This window comes from Engystomops pustulosus, chromosome 4, assembly GCF_040894005.1.
Source record: "Engystomops pustulosus chromosome 4, aEngPut4.maternal, whole genome shotgun sequence".
Lineage (NCBI taxonomy): Eukaryota > Metazoa > Chordata > Amphibia > Anura > Leptodactylidae > Engystomops > Engystomops pustulosus.
The window spans coordinates 115,659,633-115,674,786 of record NC_092414.1 but is presented as its reverse complement, the minus strand read 5'-3'; the positions used below and the strand labels follow the sequence as shown (position 1 = coordinate 115,674,786).

Below are 15,154 nucleotides of genomic sequence, written 5' to 3'. Positions count from 1 at the left end.
TGAGGGAGACTACAAACCTAAAGTTAGAGAATTATTTTACAGGGCATATACCACCAGGATGAAGGACTATATGCAAATGAGCCTGAGGGGCTCCTGGCTCCATAGGTGTTACTGGAGCCTGGAACCCCTCATGTTCATTTGCATACAGTCTTACATCCTGGTGGTAGATGTCCTTTAAAGATTCCAACTCGAGAGGTCTACCCCAGCCATTGACATGGGGGCATGGCTCAAAAAGAAAAGAACACAGGAATTGAACTCTCTGCTGGAGGACGTTTACTGCCTTGAAACACGTAGTAAGCATACAGATGCAAAACATGGCCTGGAGGAACTAAATCTCCTGCAGAAAAAGGCCATAGATCTATGAAACACAAGAGCAACAAGCCAAATGTAAGTACTATGCACATGGGGATAAAGCATATGCGTAAACATACATACACGCTATCACCAAGGAAGGAACGGTAGTACAGGACACTAAAACCAAAGCTGAGAAAATTAGATTGTTTGTTTTATAAACAACTCTAAAACCTCATCTGTAGGCTTACTCAATCAGCACCAAAGCACTGCCTCCTTTTTAGAGAACCTGAACCTGACAAAACAGCAGATCAGCAAAACTCTCTCACTAGACCAATCACTCAGAGGTAGGTGACAGAATGCCATTAGGCAAAAGCTCTGGGCTAGACAACCTCCCCATTGGCTATTATAAACAGATGAGAGATATTTTTTTACCCCACCTGATTAACTGGTGCAACACACTTCTGGAAGGGCAACAATTATCCAAACAGGCGCTAGCAGCCATTATTTCTGTCCTCCCCACACTGGGCAAGAACCCAAGATTCTAAAGCAGTTATCTGTCGATTTCTCTAGTTAACTTAGATTTTAAAATGTGGGCCAAGGTCTTGGGCAATAGGCTAAGTGACCTACTACTGAAACTTATTGATAAAGAGCAAACTGGGTTTGTGCCAGGCAGGGAAAGTAATCATAATTCAGTGCGAGTCCTAAACAACATTCACGATGATGTTGAAATCAAGACATCCCTAGTCCTTCTCGGCACTGATGCCCCTATCACCTACCTTGTTTATCCTAGTCATGACAACCCTTCTTCAGGCACTTAGACAGCATCCTAACATCAAAGGCATTACATTAGGGGAAAACAGAAATCTTAACACTGCCTTCGCAGGTGATTTGCTCCTCATGCTAAGGGACCTGACAAAATCATTCAAACATGTTATCAAGGTATTTGAAGTATTTGGTGTCCAATTTTAAGATCAATTAAAGTCGGAGGCAATGAACATCATGGTCCCACTGTCGGTAATAAAACGCCTAAAAGAGTCAGCCCTGTTCCAATGGCAAAACACATAATTAACCTACTTAGATATCCAAATTACTGACTCAGTAATGATTGATTCATGCCAATTCTTACATCAGATCGCTGCCCAGCTTAAATGTCTTGATATCCCTTTCGTCTCTTGGATGGGTAGTAAGAATTTGTTAAAGTCATTCATCATGCCGACCCCGCTATACCTGCTGAAAATCGCCCCCATTGAGATACCCATTTCGTTTTCCAATTCATTAAATTCATTCATCAGGTTCCGCTGGAAAGCAGATCAAGGATTAGTTATGATAGGTTACATTTAAAGCAGTGGGTTCAACTGTCCAACCCACCTTACTCAAACTTAGGAACAGAGGCTGAATTAGCCACACTTAGTAATAAGGTTTTAGCCCATTGGCACCCCAGACAAAAGCACAAATCTAATAACTAGAGGCACTATTAAAGTGATCAAATGGGTAAGTGAAAACATGTCTGCCTTATCAAGTCCTCCTTTCTTACTTCCCAGCAAACTTATACCACTCCTCTAACCTGCCTACAACTCCGCCTTAGACATATGGAACAAATTCACATGCATACCACTTTGCACCTTTTTCAGATCACCCAACACAGACTTGGTACCTAACAGTGCAGATATTGAAGAAGCATGTACTTTCCTACATGAAGCAGAGCTTAGGTTTGCTAAACAGCACACACTGCTGAAAGATCCTGCCTGGCTAGAAAATTGGCTACTAAAGACAGAGCCACAAAAAGGTCAATCTCGAATATTCTGTGCCATTTTTCTATGCTTCCAATCTTATTTTAGTATTGAATGGCTATGCTTTGTTTACTTTGTTTCTAAGCATCACTAAGCTTTGTTTCTAAGCATCACTAGGGGATGCTTAGATATATACTGTATAATATTTAGTTTTATTGCTTTAACAGCGTGTAATAACGCTCTAGTGGTGTCTACTAGCAGGCAATAACTTAACAGAAACACTATACATGGGGATTGAAACACTTTACAGCAGTAACTTCTGTTACTATAGTATATTCATTTATTCCTAGACAACATTTTTTGATGAAACAACTGTAACTTGATACCATAAATGTAGTGCATTTGTATTTTGTTTCAAAGTCACAAATGTAAAACCCAAACTATGAACAAGATAAAAACTGATAAACATAAGAAGATGGCTAAAACGGATCAAGCAAGGCCTTGCATATAAAAGTCAGAAATAGCTGCTGAAAGCTGCAAATCACTCAGGGGCTACTGAAAATAGCTTAACAATGTTGATTTAGTTCTTCTTGCTCCCTCTTTTTGTATCTCATAAACAAAAAATAGCAATTTTCAAAAAAAATTTGCCTTAATTGGAGCAAGAATTATCAATAAAACTTCACTAGAGATACATTACAGCTAATCACAGCAGCCTAGGGTTAAAGTAAAGCATTCAGGGACCTTCACCACAGTTGGCTGAGAGGTCCTTCTGTAACCAGGGATCATCTGTAAGTTGGGTGTTCTTAAGTCATGGACCACAGACACACCTGTATTTACTAAGAAACCAAACATTTAAAGATAGCAGAATGCAGGTGGTAGTCCCGGATCTGGGACAAGGGAGCAGGACAAAGGGTATAAAAGGAGATTAAAAGAGAAATAAAAAAAAGGAAAGGGCAATGGTCAAAACTCACTTCAGGCAGCCAAGTTGTCGTCCAGGGCAAGATCTACTCTATTATGCTCAAATGTCTGCATAAAAAAAGGTAGTATGTTGGGTAGAGGTGGAAATCCATCCACTAATATAAGGTTTTTCCTTTACATGTTTCTCAGAGAGGAGGTTAAGTTCTCTTCTGAGTTTACCTTCTGAGATTTTTTTTTTCAAAGCGCTGAGATGCAGGCCTTAACAGCCATAACCAGGCAATAGCCTGTCTTCCAAAAAGACCCAGTTCTGTTTTTCATCTGCAGACAACATCATATTGGACAGCCTTAACATTTTAGCCCTATGGATTGTACTGCACTGGTGTTCTACGATTACTAAGGAAAGTTTTCTAGTCACTAAATAAAATCTCCATGAAAGTTCTCCATAGAACTAGTTTTGACCATTATAAATCATTTTTACCCCTTGGGTTCTGTCTTTGAGGGCTTAAACATGACATTTAATCTGATCCATCCTACTGTCAATTTAAAGGGGTTGACTATGTATAGATGTATATGTACCTTTGCCTCCTGTCCTCAACATGTTGCCCTCTACATACACACCAAGCTGCTGTCTCTCTCACTGCTCTAGACCATCCTTATGGCATCACCCAGTGTATCTCTTGCCTCACAGTCCATCCACACTGCCAGAGAAAGAAAGAGGAGAGGGGAAAGAAAAAGGATGAGTCATAACGCTGCAGTTCCTCTTATTTAGAAGAGCTCAGAAACATAAAGAAAGAAGCACAGAGGGTCTGCATACATTACAAAAGTATGTAGCAGGACTGCTGAATCACTTGATGAACATTCAGGAATTATCTAAAAGACAGTAAAGGTGTATTTGTGGAAATAAAAGTACGGTCCAGACGAGATCCCAACTCTGATTCTTTCTTTATTTAAAGCATGTATAGCAAATTCCACTCAGAAAGACAACAATCGCCTACGCGTTTCGGACAGGCTACCTGTCCTTAATCATGGCTAAAATACAGTGACACACATTTGCTTATAAGGGTATATACCCCTCCCCCATACCACCCTAGGTCATTTCCGTTAACGCCCACAGGAAAGTAAGACGTATTGGCAACAACAACTATGCATTTGAAATTATCAACAGCCCATGCAGAAGTCGGTTATATGGTATCCTTAGGCATCAATAGTCACCAACAAATAACAACAGTCCATTGTAAGGTGTCCATATCTTTATGCAAGTTCTGTTCCTGTGCCTGGCTTCTTGTTGTCTAGCAACAGGTTTAGAGTCATGTGACCAGTCACGTGATGTAGACTAAACAATGATTCTGTTACTGTTGCTTAGCAGAATATAGACGATCCTGCAGTGAGCTCGTGGTGGGTACTCTGGCACAAGAAGTTCTCAAGGTAAGTAGTATTCCATACGAGTCACATCGACGGCGCAGCGGGGATCCACCAGCAGGGTGTATTGGCAACTTATGTAAAAGAGTGTCCAACCCCTTTAATGTTATAAAATCTCAATCTAGTTGTAACGTCCGTGCCTAAAAGCCACATCCTGCTCCTTGCATTTCAGCCCTGCCTAGCAAGGTTTACTAGCCTGATGGACAGTTCCCCAGTGTGCCGCTGGAGGTGTGTCCGGGAACGGCCTTGTATACCTGCCCATTCTCATCAGACCTGGCTGGTTATTCTTGCAGTCTATCTGTGTATCTAGTGCTCTTGCCATTGCGTTTCTTGCTATTCTGTGTATTGACTTCTGCTTTGCCAACTGACCATTCTATTTGCTATACGAATCTGTACCGTGGCTGTCATATTGGTTTTCACCCGGCTTGTCTGTCTTTATCTGTTGTTTGTCCCTCAGTATCATTTATCTCCTAGTGTGACCCCACCTTCCTGTCTTTCTTCCTGCCATCTTATAGGGTCACTCAGGGATCGTCAGATAGGTTCCTGATAGTGGGTTCGCCCTTACCAGGGTGGTTTATCTGCTTTAGGCAGGGCCTTAGCCCGCAGGGACGTCACAGGTTCGCCACCACCTACCTAGTCTGACAGCTAGCGCCAAGCCTGGTTGTGGTTGCGCGGTTGCTGGACAGGTACTGACACTAGTGCTCTGAATATATATTCATAAATGTTTCCAAATAATCGACATTCCTTTATTTTGTTACAATAGATAAAAGGATTTCCCAAACTTGAATATTACTAATGACATCTACATAGGTCATTGACCACTGATTAATGATTTATGGATATGTCGTCAGTAGTATTCAGGCCTGGAAAACCCCTTGTCACAATTTCAGGGAATAGTCCCTTAGGTCTAAAGTCTTGTGGACTCCCTGGACCACCGCGGGAGATAAAGATGCCAGCCGCAACCCGGGAGTGGAGTCTAAGTAGACTCATGGTCTTCGCCAGAGCCTGCCGCAAAGCGGGATGGACTTGCTGTGGCGGGAAGCCACCAGGTTGCTCCACGGGTGTGACTAGGCCCGCGGTGGCAGCCAAGGCAGGACCACGGGATGGCAGGACCTCGGGATGACAGGACCTTGGAAGGACGACTGGCAGGACCTCAGAAGACCACTAGGATACCGGACCGCCACAGGACTGCAGGACCGCCACAGGATTGCAGGACCGCCACAGTGCCACAGGATTAAAGGAACACCAGAGGAACACGGAGGCATCTGGAAACGCTCAGGAATCACGGAGGCATCTAAAAACGCTCAAGAAGGCTTTCACTCCAGTAGAATGACCTGAAGATTCGTCAGGGAATGCTGGGAGTCGCCAGGCTATATAGCCGATCCGGGAATGCCAGAGCCAATAAGGAGGACACTGGCCCTTTAAAGCTGGGAGAAGTCTGCGCCCCCCCCCCCAGTGGCGGGAGCGCACGACTGCAGGGAAGAAGCATGCGGCCTACACGTACCAAGGATCGTAACCGTGACACCCCTATAACCAAATTATGGTCGGTAGCCTTGTGAACATCCTTTTTTCTGTCAAAGAAGTTCCAAGTTTTCCATACTACATTTATCGTTGTGCTATTCATGATTATTTCAGATTAATGGATAGAGATCACTGTGTATTTATAGCACAAGTGTATTATACTCCAAGCAAGACAACTGGAGACGATAAAATCAACAGCAATTCAACTTATCCGTAAAATGCTGCCAATTGTTCAGATGTTGGATAGCCACCAACATTTGAAATGGATAATTTATCCCGTCATTAATTCTTTTTGAGCAATAATGCAATACGAAAAAGTAAACTTTGAAATCCTTTGTTAAATAGAGCACAGAAGAGATACTCCATTCTATAGAAATTATTACAATAGCACTGTAGGCAGGAGTGGTACTGTTTTTGTTTTAGCCATTCTTTTTTCCACCATTCTGGTAATTTTTTTGTGTAGTATTTATGAGGGTCACCATGCTGATTGTGGGGCAGATAGAGCGAAAACTGCCCATCTTCACCTTGACATCAATTTTTTGTGTTTTGTGAATTTCTTTATTTACTAGGCTTTATGTATTTACAAAAAAGGTCTTGTATGGAACAAAAAAAATTTTGGAAAGACATAACTGACACACATTAACTGCTTTGTAAGTAATAAATGTTACTAAATATAGAATGCAAAATGCCATTTTTTAAATCGTTCCACTCATTGTCTACACATTTGTGAATTAATGAAGTTGCTAAGCAACACACAGCCACCATAGAGTTATACATTAATCACTTGTTTCAAAAGGAATATTCATGATATGTTGAATATTTCCATCCCATCAAGGGGTTTAAGGTTTACATAGCTTATTGCATAATTCTTTTTTCCAGCTTGTGTCCAGATTGTTAATTAAATTGTGTGATGCTAATGTTGACTGGCTCTTTGTATAATACATTACATGCAGGATTCTCTTTGGAATTGTTTCCTGACAAAGACTATACAGTACACCACATACTGTATATTCACAGCAGAATCCTGGTCAGAATATACGTTATTTATTAATCTTTTTTTACATAAATGCGACTCATGTAGTTTGTAAATGTACTAGCATTCAGATATTTTACAGTTGAGACAATGTATTTTTAATTTCCGTTTCAAATTATTTCAAATTTCATTGAAAGCTACCTTCAAAATTAAGCATAGATAAACCAGGGGCACTTACTCATAGATCCAGGCACTGTGACTATGGTCACAGGAGGGCTATGAGGCATAACCTGAACACCTCACAGGATGTTACACTGTGCAGGAGCACCTCTCCCCCTTCTCCCGTGGTGTTCCCCTCTCTCACTGCAGCAGAGGAAGTTTCGGCACACAGTGGGAGGGGGATATGCTCTTGCACAGTGTAATGGCCTGTAAAGTTACGACACGGAAGGGCTCTTGTAGCGCCCTTCCATTGCCACAAGCATTGCTTTGGTGACAGTCTACCACCACTAAATCTTTAACAGCTACATAAGATACAATTTTATGTTTTTAAGTTTCTACTTTTACTTATAATTTGCACTTGTAATTTTCCATTGTCTAATTTCTAAGTAGTTGTTCTATCGGTTGTTCAAGATATAATAACATCTCCATGATCCATGCTAGAGCTTTTTAACATTTTATATATTTGGTTAGTAGGTTAAACCATTGTCCTTGACAGTGTATAAATAAATACTTACTTGCATTGATAAGTAGAAAAAAAAATCACAAAGGAACATAATCTTTTTTTATCCCCTGACTTTTCAATAGAAAGTATTTTAAAAAATGTATTTAAAAGAGTTTTTAGGAAAAAACCTTGATACATACTCACTTCATGGATTCCCTGTTCTCACTATCACTAGCGGTTTTAAATACTATTTTATTTGCCTGGAAAAGCACATTAAAGAAGCAAACAGGTAGTTGGAAAGATACCACAAAAGCTAAACTTTTTTTTCATTTTCCACAAAATATGAGCACTGTGGGCAACCCTGAGTACCTCTAGATCTCTGAGCCTAGAGGGAGGATGACCCGGTCACCAGCTATATTGATGTACCGCACTTACATACTATTAAATCATTCACTCACATGTATTTTGTATTTTATTTTTAAGGTGGACCAGTAATATACAGAATGTTGGTATACCCTCCCACACGTCGCGCTCTTATAGTCGGTTGTGGATTGCAGCTGTTCCAACAATTGGCTGGCATCAACACGGTTATGTATGTATCTCATTTTAATTTCTATTTCTATAACAAATGTATATAATACACTATGTACAACTTCCCTACACTTTGTGAAAGGTACAGTGACAAGCCCATACTACTTGAATAATATCAGTAATCCCGCCATTGTGTTTTACGGCCACATGACATTGACATTTTCTGTGGCAGTATACCCACAACTGTTGTTGGCTATTTCAATAAGTTGTTTGAGATGAATAACTCCCTATTACATGCTTCTACTTAAATACCCTACATACCTGAAATATTAATTACCCCAAATATTCCTAACGTTTTGTATTTTATATCAATTTTTCACAGTGCTTCTGCTAATAACATACAAAAAGACATTAAACATCTCCCCAGGACTGTTACATAGTACAATTTGCAATTTTGTGTTGTTAAAACTGTTGGAAGACTGTGGAGAAATTCTATGTATCCTTGGTGAAAGAAGGTCATTACTGACTACTCCGTGTGTTTTTCCCCACAATTCTGCATACACAAGAACAGATAAAGCCACTCTAAGCTACAGCAGTACTCCAGATCTCAGCCATTACACTTATAATTTCATTCATCAGAATAAGCATTTTTTGGTCCATTTAATTTAGCATAAAAACAATGAAAGCTATCCATACGAAACATGGACTGTCACATATTCACTTTAAATGTATGTTCTTTTACTTTGACCGCTAAATAAAGCCTAAACAAAGTGCAAATGTCCGATTAGTAGTTGTGGGCACAGTTTTTATTTTGTGCATGTATCAGAACATTTTAGTATGGCTTTATTAGTTTTGCAGTTGGTAATTCCACATTACATTTCAACATCTTTCTCCCCAGAGTGCATTTGCTATCGGCTGGTAACAATGATGCTATCAGTGAGTGCGTTTAGCTGGAGTTTAAGGCTGGTGGCAGGAAAGTGAAATGCAGTAATTGGCTTAGACATCCAGGTAGTGAGGCATGAACACTAAAAAAAAGTATGTCAACCTCGTTGGTAATGATTTCAGAAGCTAACGGGGGCAAGCATATGGATCTAGTTTTGCTTTGTAAGCCTTCTGTTAATACCTGTCATATTCGATTGCATCAATCTCATCCTTAAATTACTTGGTAAGATCTTTCACATTGCATGTCCTATAAGAAGCTAGTAAGCAGGTATTAAATTATGTATAACACTCAAAAGTATTACCCTCAGTCTATCAATACAGTTAGAGGCAAGAAAAGGGTTATATAATGGCAGCATATAGAAAATGACCTTTTATGTTTCTAGAAAGCACTTTGTTTGACAGATTTTTTGTTTTCATGAAAATGTATTCATTCTCCTATAAATAGGATTGCATTCTGATTGAAAGCTGGCTGGGCTGGACCTGAGGAAACATTACATTTTCCTCCTTCCTTAGTTCTGAGGCAGTATGACTATGGTAACTGTCTGATGTAGAACATTCTTAGCGGAGCTCCTTCCTGCACTGAGGATGCTCTATGCACTGGCTATCGAGGAGTAATTTTTATGAGCAAATCACAGTTTCACCTATTGGGCCATTCACAATTGTAATTGTATTGTATTGTAGTTTGCTTACTTGTTGTCTCTTACTTCATTCATGCTCCTGGGCTCAGTAGACTGGGATATTTGTGTTGGAGGGGTTGGTCACTTTTTAATAAATCTCTTCCATTAGACGTGTCTCTGCATAAACATACAAGATAGGGTCTGTAGGTTTGTTCTTAAGTTGAATTTGTATGTAAGTCAGAACTGTATATTTTATCATTGTAATCCTAGCCAGAACTTTTTTGGTCTCTGTGACAAATGGATTTTAAAAATGTTGGATTGTCATAAGAATCAGGATTAACACTAAAGCTTCCTTACAGGCACATTTGATAACTCTTAGAGCTGTTTATTGTAGGCTAGGACTAAATAACAATAAATTACCAATGTCCAGAGGTCCATTTGTAACTAGGGGTCGTATGTAAGTCGAGTGTTCTTAAGTAGGGGACCGCCTGTATGTGTCCTTGTGTCTTTGCCTCATTTGATATCTTCAATCTTTCCCTGTTTTCACCATGCTGCCCTCTGCATATATTCACAGATTCCCATATTCTAGGCAGTCCTCATGGCATTACCCACTGTTTCTATCTTTTCACTGTCCATCCTGATGCAGCTCCTATCCAGCCGAGCTCAGAGCTGTAAAGAAAGAATCACGGAGGGTCTGCAAACATCACAAAAGTAGCATGAGTGCTGAATCACTTCATGAACACTCAGAAATTATTATTAGGTAGTAAAGGCACGTGGGCAGCCTATGTAAAAAAGCAGCCATCCCCTTCAATGTATTGACTTTGACTTTGATCTTTTTCTGAGCACATTGGCGAACATTTAAAAATGGCTAGTTGTAGTTGGCCTGTTGGTATTAAAAACATAAGTGCAACTTAAATTGGACTTTATGGACCAACTGTAATTTTTCAACCTATACACTGTTAAAATACTTAAACATACACAGAAGATACAGCCAAAATAAGGCTATGCAATACTCCTCGCCTGCAACAAACTGATTGTTTATGGGTTGGTCAAAGGGTTCAGCTGCCCATAGCAAATTATATAAATGCTCTCTATACAAAACATCACAGAAAATTGTGCCAATATCACTTGTACACAAGATGTACATAAATGGTAGAAATAAACATCTACCCCAAAATATATTTTATAAACACAAATCCTCTTTTGTCCCCCAAAAAGTGGCCTGTATCCAAGGGGTTCGGTGTTTAACAGTGAGGTTAAACCAAGAAAATTTGAGATGCAACAATTTATCTGTATACAAGGAATATTTGTAACAAGGAATATACATTGACATAAAGGTGACGTGTTTTAGATCTGTACAGGATAAGTCAATGCTGATGTTGTACATGTTTGAAATACAGATGAAGTTTAACCACTTATCACCGACGCTTGTCTTCAAACCTCTATTTTACAAATTTGACATGCGTCACTATTAATAACTTTTGAACACCTTAATCTACCAAGGTGATTTTGATATGGTTTTTTCATGAGACATTGAACTTTGTTATTAAAAACTTTGGGTGATAAATTTTACATTTAAACCTTAAAACAAAGCAAATATGGTAAACAAGAACATTTTTTAATTGCTATTTTTAAAATGTAACATTTTTTGCTTTTTACATAGACTCTCGTACAACCCAACTCATTTAGTTACAAAATTATTAACATTTATCATATGTCTGCTGTTCTCTTACCTTTTCCAACTATTATTTAGATGGGTTGTAAATCAGACTGAAATTTTCCAAAAATTTCTCAATAAAACACCAGTTGTTTTTTTTTTAAAAGTGCACCCCTTACATTATTAAAAAAAATATAGAAGGTTTGTTAATCTTATTGGAATTTCACAGGAGTTAAAACACAATTGTGGTAAAATTTGGAAATTTTAGTATTTTTAATAACCTTTTCATTTATCCCCAATATTTACACACTCACAAAGGGTTAAATAAGGACATGTACCCCAATGTTTGTTACCCAATTTTTCTTGAAATGTCAGTAGTGCATTTGTGGTTCTACTCACAAACAAGTGACCCAATTTTGAGCTCTACAGTCACCAAGGAATTTATGAAGGGGTATAATGAGCTTTTGCACTTTAAAATCTTTCATAGAGTCAGGCTATAAAAATCTAAAATAGAATTTTTTCCTTCTAAAAATTTTAATCTCAAATTTCTCATTTTCACAAGGGGTTAAAAGAAAAAATAACCATTTCTATTGCTTACAGTAATGCCCCATATGTGGTTGCATACTAATGTAAGGGCACACTGCAGGGCTTGAAAGGAAATGAGCACAGATTTAGAGACAGATTTGACTGTAATTGTTTTCAAGCGCCATGCACCATTTGCATAGTCCCTGAAATACCAGGACCTTGGAAACCCCGAGCATGTGACCCCATTTTGAATTTATATAGGGGTATAATGATCTTTTTGCATTAAGGTCTTTATAAAATTAGACTATTAAAATTTAAAAATGAATTCTTTTTCTTTTTAAAGATATTTTAATCCCAAAGTTTTAATTTTCGCAAGAGGAAAAAGAGGAAATGCAGACCTAGTTGGTTAGGAAATTTCTCTCAAATATGGCATTGCTCCATTGTCATAAACTGCTGTATGGGCCCATGGCAGGGCTCTGAAGGCAATGATCATTTTTTAGCAGACAGAATTTTTTTCATGGACAATGATGCTTTTGCAGAGCCCCTGAGGTACCAGCAGAGATTCCAACAAATGACCACAGTTTGCAAATTACAACTATCACAGAATATATCAAGAGGAAAAGTTAAAGGTGTTGATTAGAATTACAAATAAAATATATTTTTTTCCCAAATAAAGTCTCATTTGCCCTAATTTTTTTATGTTCATCAGTGGTTATTAGGGACAATACAGCAAAAAATGTGTAAGACAATTTATTCTTAGTGTAAACATACCCTAGATGTGGATGTAACTTTTTGCCTAGAATTATGACGGAGCTCAGGAGTATAACAGTTCTATCTGAATTTCATAAATCCCCAGTGAAAGACTTCATTCTTGAAACTACAAGACTTTTTGTTTTTTTGCATAACATGCATGTATAGTAGCACAATCAGATTTCTATTGGTTTTGCTTCAGGATACACATTTATATACCAATTTTTATATGTATTTTTTATGTGCTTATACTAATACTACCAATGTTGAAGCTAAAGCTGGCAGTGTCTTGATGTCGGATAATGCAAATATCATGCTTTGACATTCTATAGATTTATTTTGTTCTGCTCAGTCCATGTAACACATTTTCTGATTTATTCTCAGTTTCTACAAGTCATTGTTGGCTGCCATGTAACCACTGTGGCCAGTCAGTGCCCTAAGTGATAACATGTGCAAGAACAGGGACATACCTGCAGCCACCGCCCTGTTCTTCCTGTAGTGGCTGCTAGAACAAGTCATGTAACCGCAGAGGCTTCCAGCCTTTCCAGAGGTGCTGTAAAGCAGGTCAAATACCACTTATTTTCTATTACTTGCCCCAGTACCAGTTACTTGGAATACCCATTTAAGGCAATGTGTTGAGCATAAATAAAATACATCTCTTGGAAACTATGCTTTCCCTGATCTTATAACTCCTCTGCATATTTTCATATGTTACTCTCAAATTCAATGTTAATCTCTCTAAATAGATATGACAAAAGTTACCTTAGCAGACCCTTACAAGTTGGACACAAAACTCACTGTTACAATGGCACACTATGGAGTAATAATTCATGAGCATTTAGAAGATTCGCTGACATATTCCTGACTTGAAATCAATCATTTAATTAAGTGTTATTAAAGATTAATGCATTTTATCCAGTCATATCACTTCATATAACAAAATCTGTCTTGAGGCCCCTTTTCTTCATTTCCCAAAAGACTTTAATTATTTTTTTTTTTTGTGTGCTCATCCACGCAGATCTGTGAGTCACATCTGCTAGCTAGAAATCCTTACGGTTGTTAGTAGCAGAATGGAGAGGAAGATTTTTGGAATATACCATTCTAGAATTAAATTTTTTGAGGCAGGAGTATTTGCAGATGGTCTTATATTTTTATGTCTTTGAAAGAGGGCTGGATATGACCACAACTCTTCCACACTGCGCTAGGGATGCATGAAGTAATACATGCCTGACTGTGTTCACCTGTCCATAAACTAATGCAGACCGGTGGGTTTTTTTTTTTCCTACATCTGCACATTATATGTTGTATCCAGCAAGAAACACTGGATGAAAAAACATGGGGGGGTATTCTGATGTATGTGACGTATGTAAAAATCTTGACACTGTAGTACTTGTAGATTCTGTAAGACCATCATAGTGAGCAAAGCCATTAGGTTTTTGTAAAAAGTAAATCAAAAAGACTCAGTGCACCATCCATTTATGGATGCACAAACACCGGTACCACACTGATCGAGGAGTGTGTAGGTAATGTACTAAATTGTCAAAGCCACTTACTCCTTTACCCCACATGTTGAAATGGTGGATGACTCAAAGTTAGCATGAGATAAAAAATCTGGAAGGTTTACTAGGCTTTAAAGTGCTATTTATGTAAAGGATGAAGTTGTTATTGGTGCGACCCATAATATTGTATAATTATGTGTTAATCACAGTTTATATTGGTTTCGTCCATATTTCATTAACTGAAGGATGCTGCAAGCGCTAGAAAACTGGAGTATAGAGAGCATGAAATAAATGAAAGCAAGAAAGAAAGAAATTGGTGGTGCACACCAAGGTATATAAAAAAAAATATATTATTTTGTTAAATATACATTATAATTTATTATATGTGTATGAGGAAAAATAGCAGCACAAACAAAAAAATTATGTGGTACAAGGATATAAATCCATCTCAAATAATAGTATAGTGATAGCGACAATATAATTGTTCACCTTAAAACAAACTATAGACTTTACGATTAAAAAACTGTCAGATACAGTTTGGATGGTCAACCTCCAAAAATCAGATCTACTACCAGAAAAATTGAGGAAATGGCTAGGCGTTATTCTCGATGGGTTTCTCCAAATATCTTTCTTACCAACAGAAAAAAAGATATATTCATATGTAAGGACAGTCTTCTCTTACATAAATCTAGCATAATCAAGAAAACCTGAAGTTATAGGGTCCAATAACCGCCCTGCAATTTATGTGTTGGGTGGAGTCAGAAACATACACAACCTCTCCAAAGCTAGATTTTGTCAGTCTGAAAAAGTATTAAATAGGCACTTCACCAGAAAGTTCTATTGGGAGTAAGGAGATATTTGTTTTTGCATGAAGCAAACATGTCAGACAAGCAAACTAACCCACACTAACTAAACAGATCTTTGAAAACCCTTTTTTCCGTTTGAAAAGTTGACTCATCATATATGCATATTATTGTTCTTCTGGCTCAATCACACCTCCTGCTTCCTGATGACCAAAGGGCTTGTTTCTCTTCAGCCGAGTGAACTCGGTGCTGGTAGGTCATTCAGTAATGAGAGAGACATTGGCTGTCTGACCTGCTAAAAAGAGTTCCTGAAG

The 15,154-nt window shown here is 38.3% G+C and overlaps 1 protein-coding gene across 2 annotated transcripts in view; it reads left to right on the top strand.

Annotated features, from left to right (window-relative positions):
- Positions 1-15,154, top strand: part of SLC2A13 (solute carrier family 2 member 13) — a 127,377-nt gene that overhangs the window by 83,326 nt on the left and 28,897 nt on the right. For both annotated transcript variants that reach the window (XM_072147124.1, XM_072147123.1), the window contains exon 4: positions 8,000-8,108. In XM_072147124.1, coding sequence (XP_072003225.1) covers positions 8,000-8,108 — 109 coding nt within the window. The remainder of the gene's footprint in view (positions 1-7,999; positions 8,109-15,154) is intronic.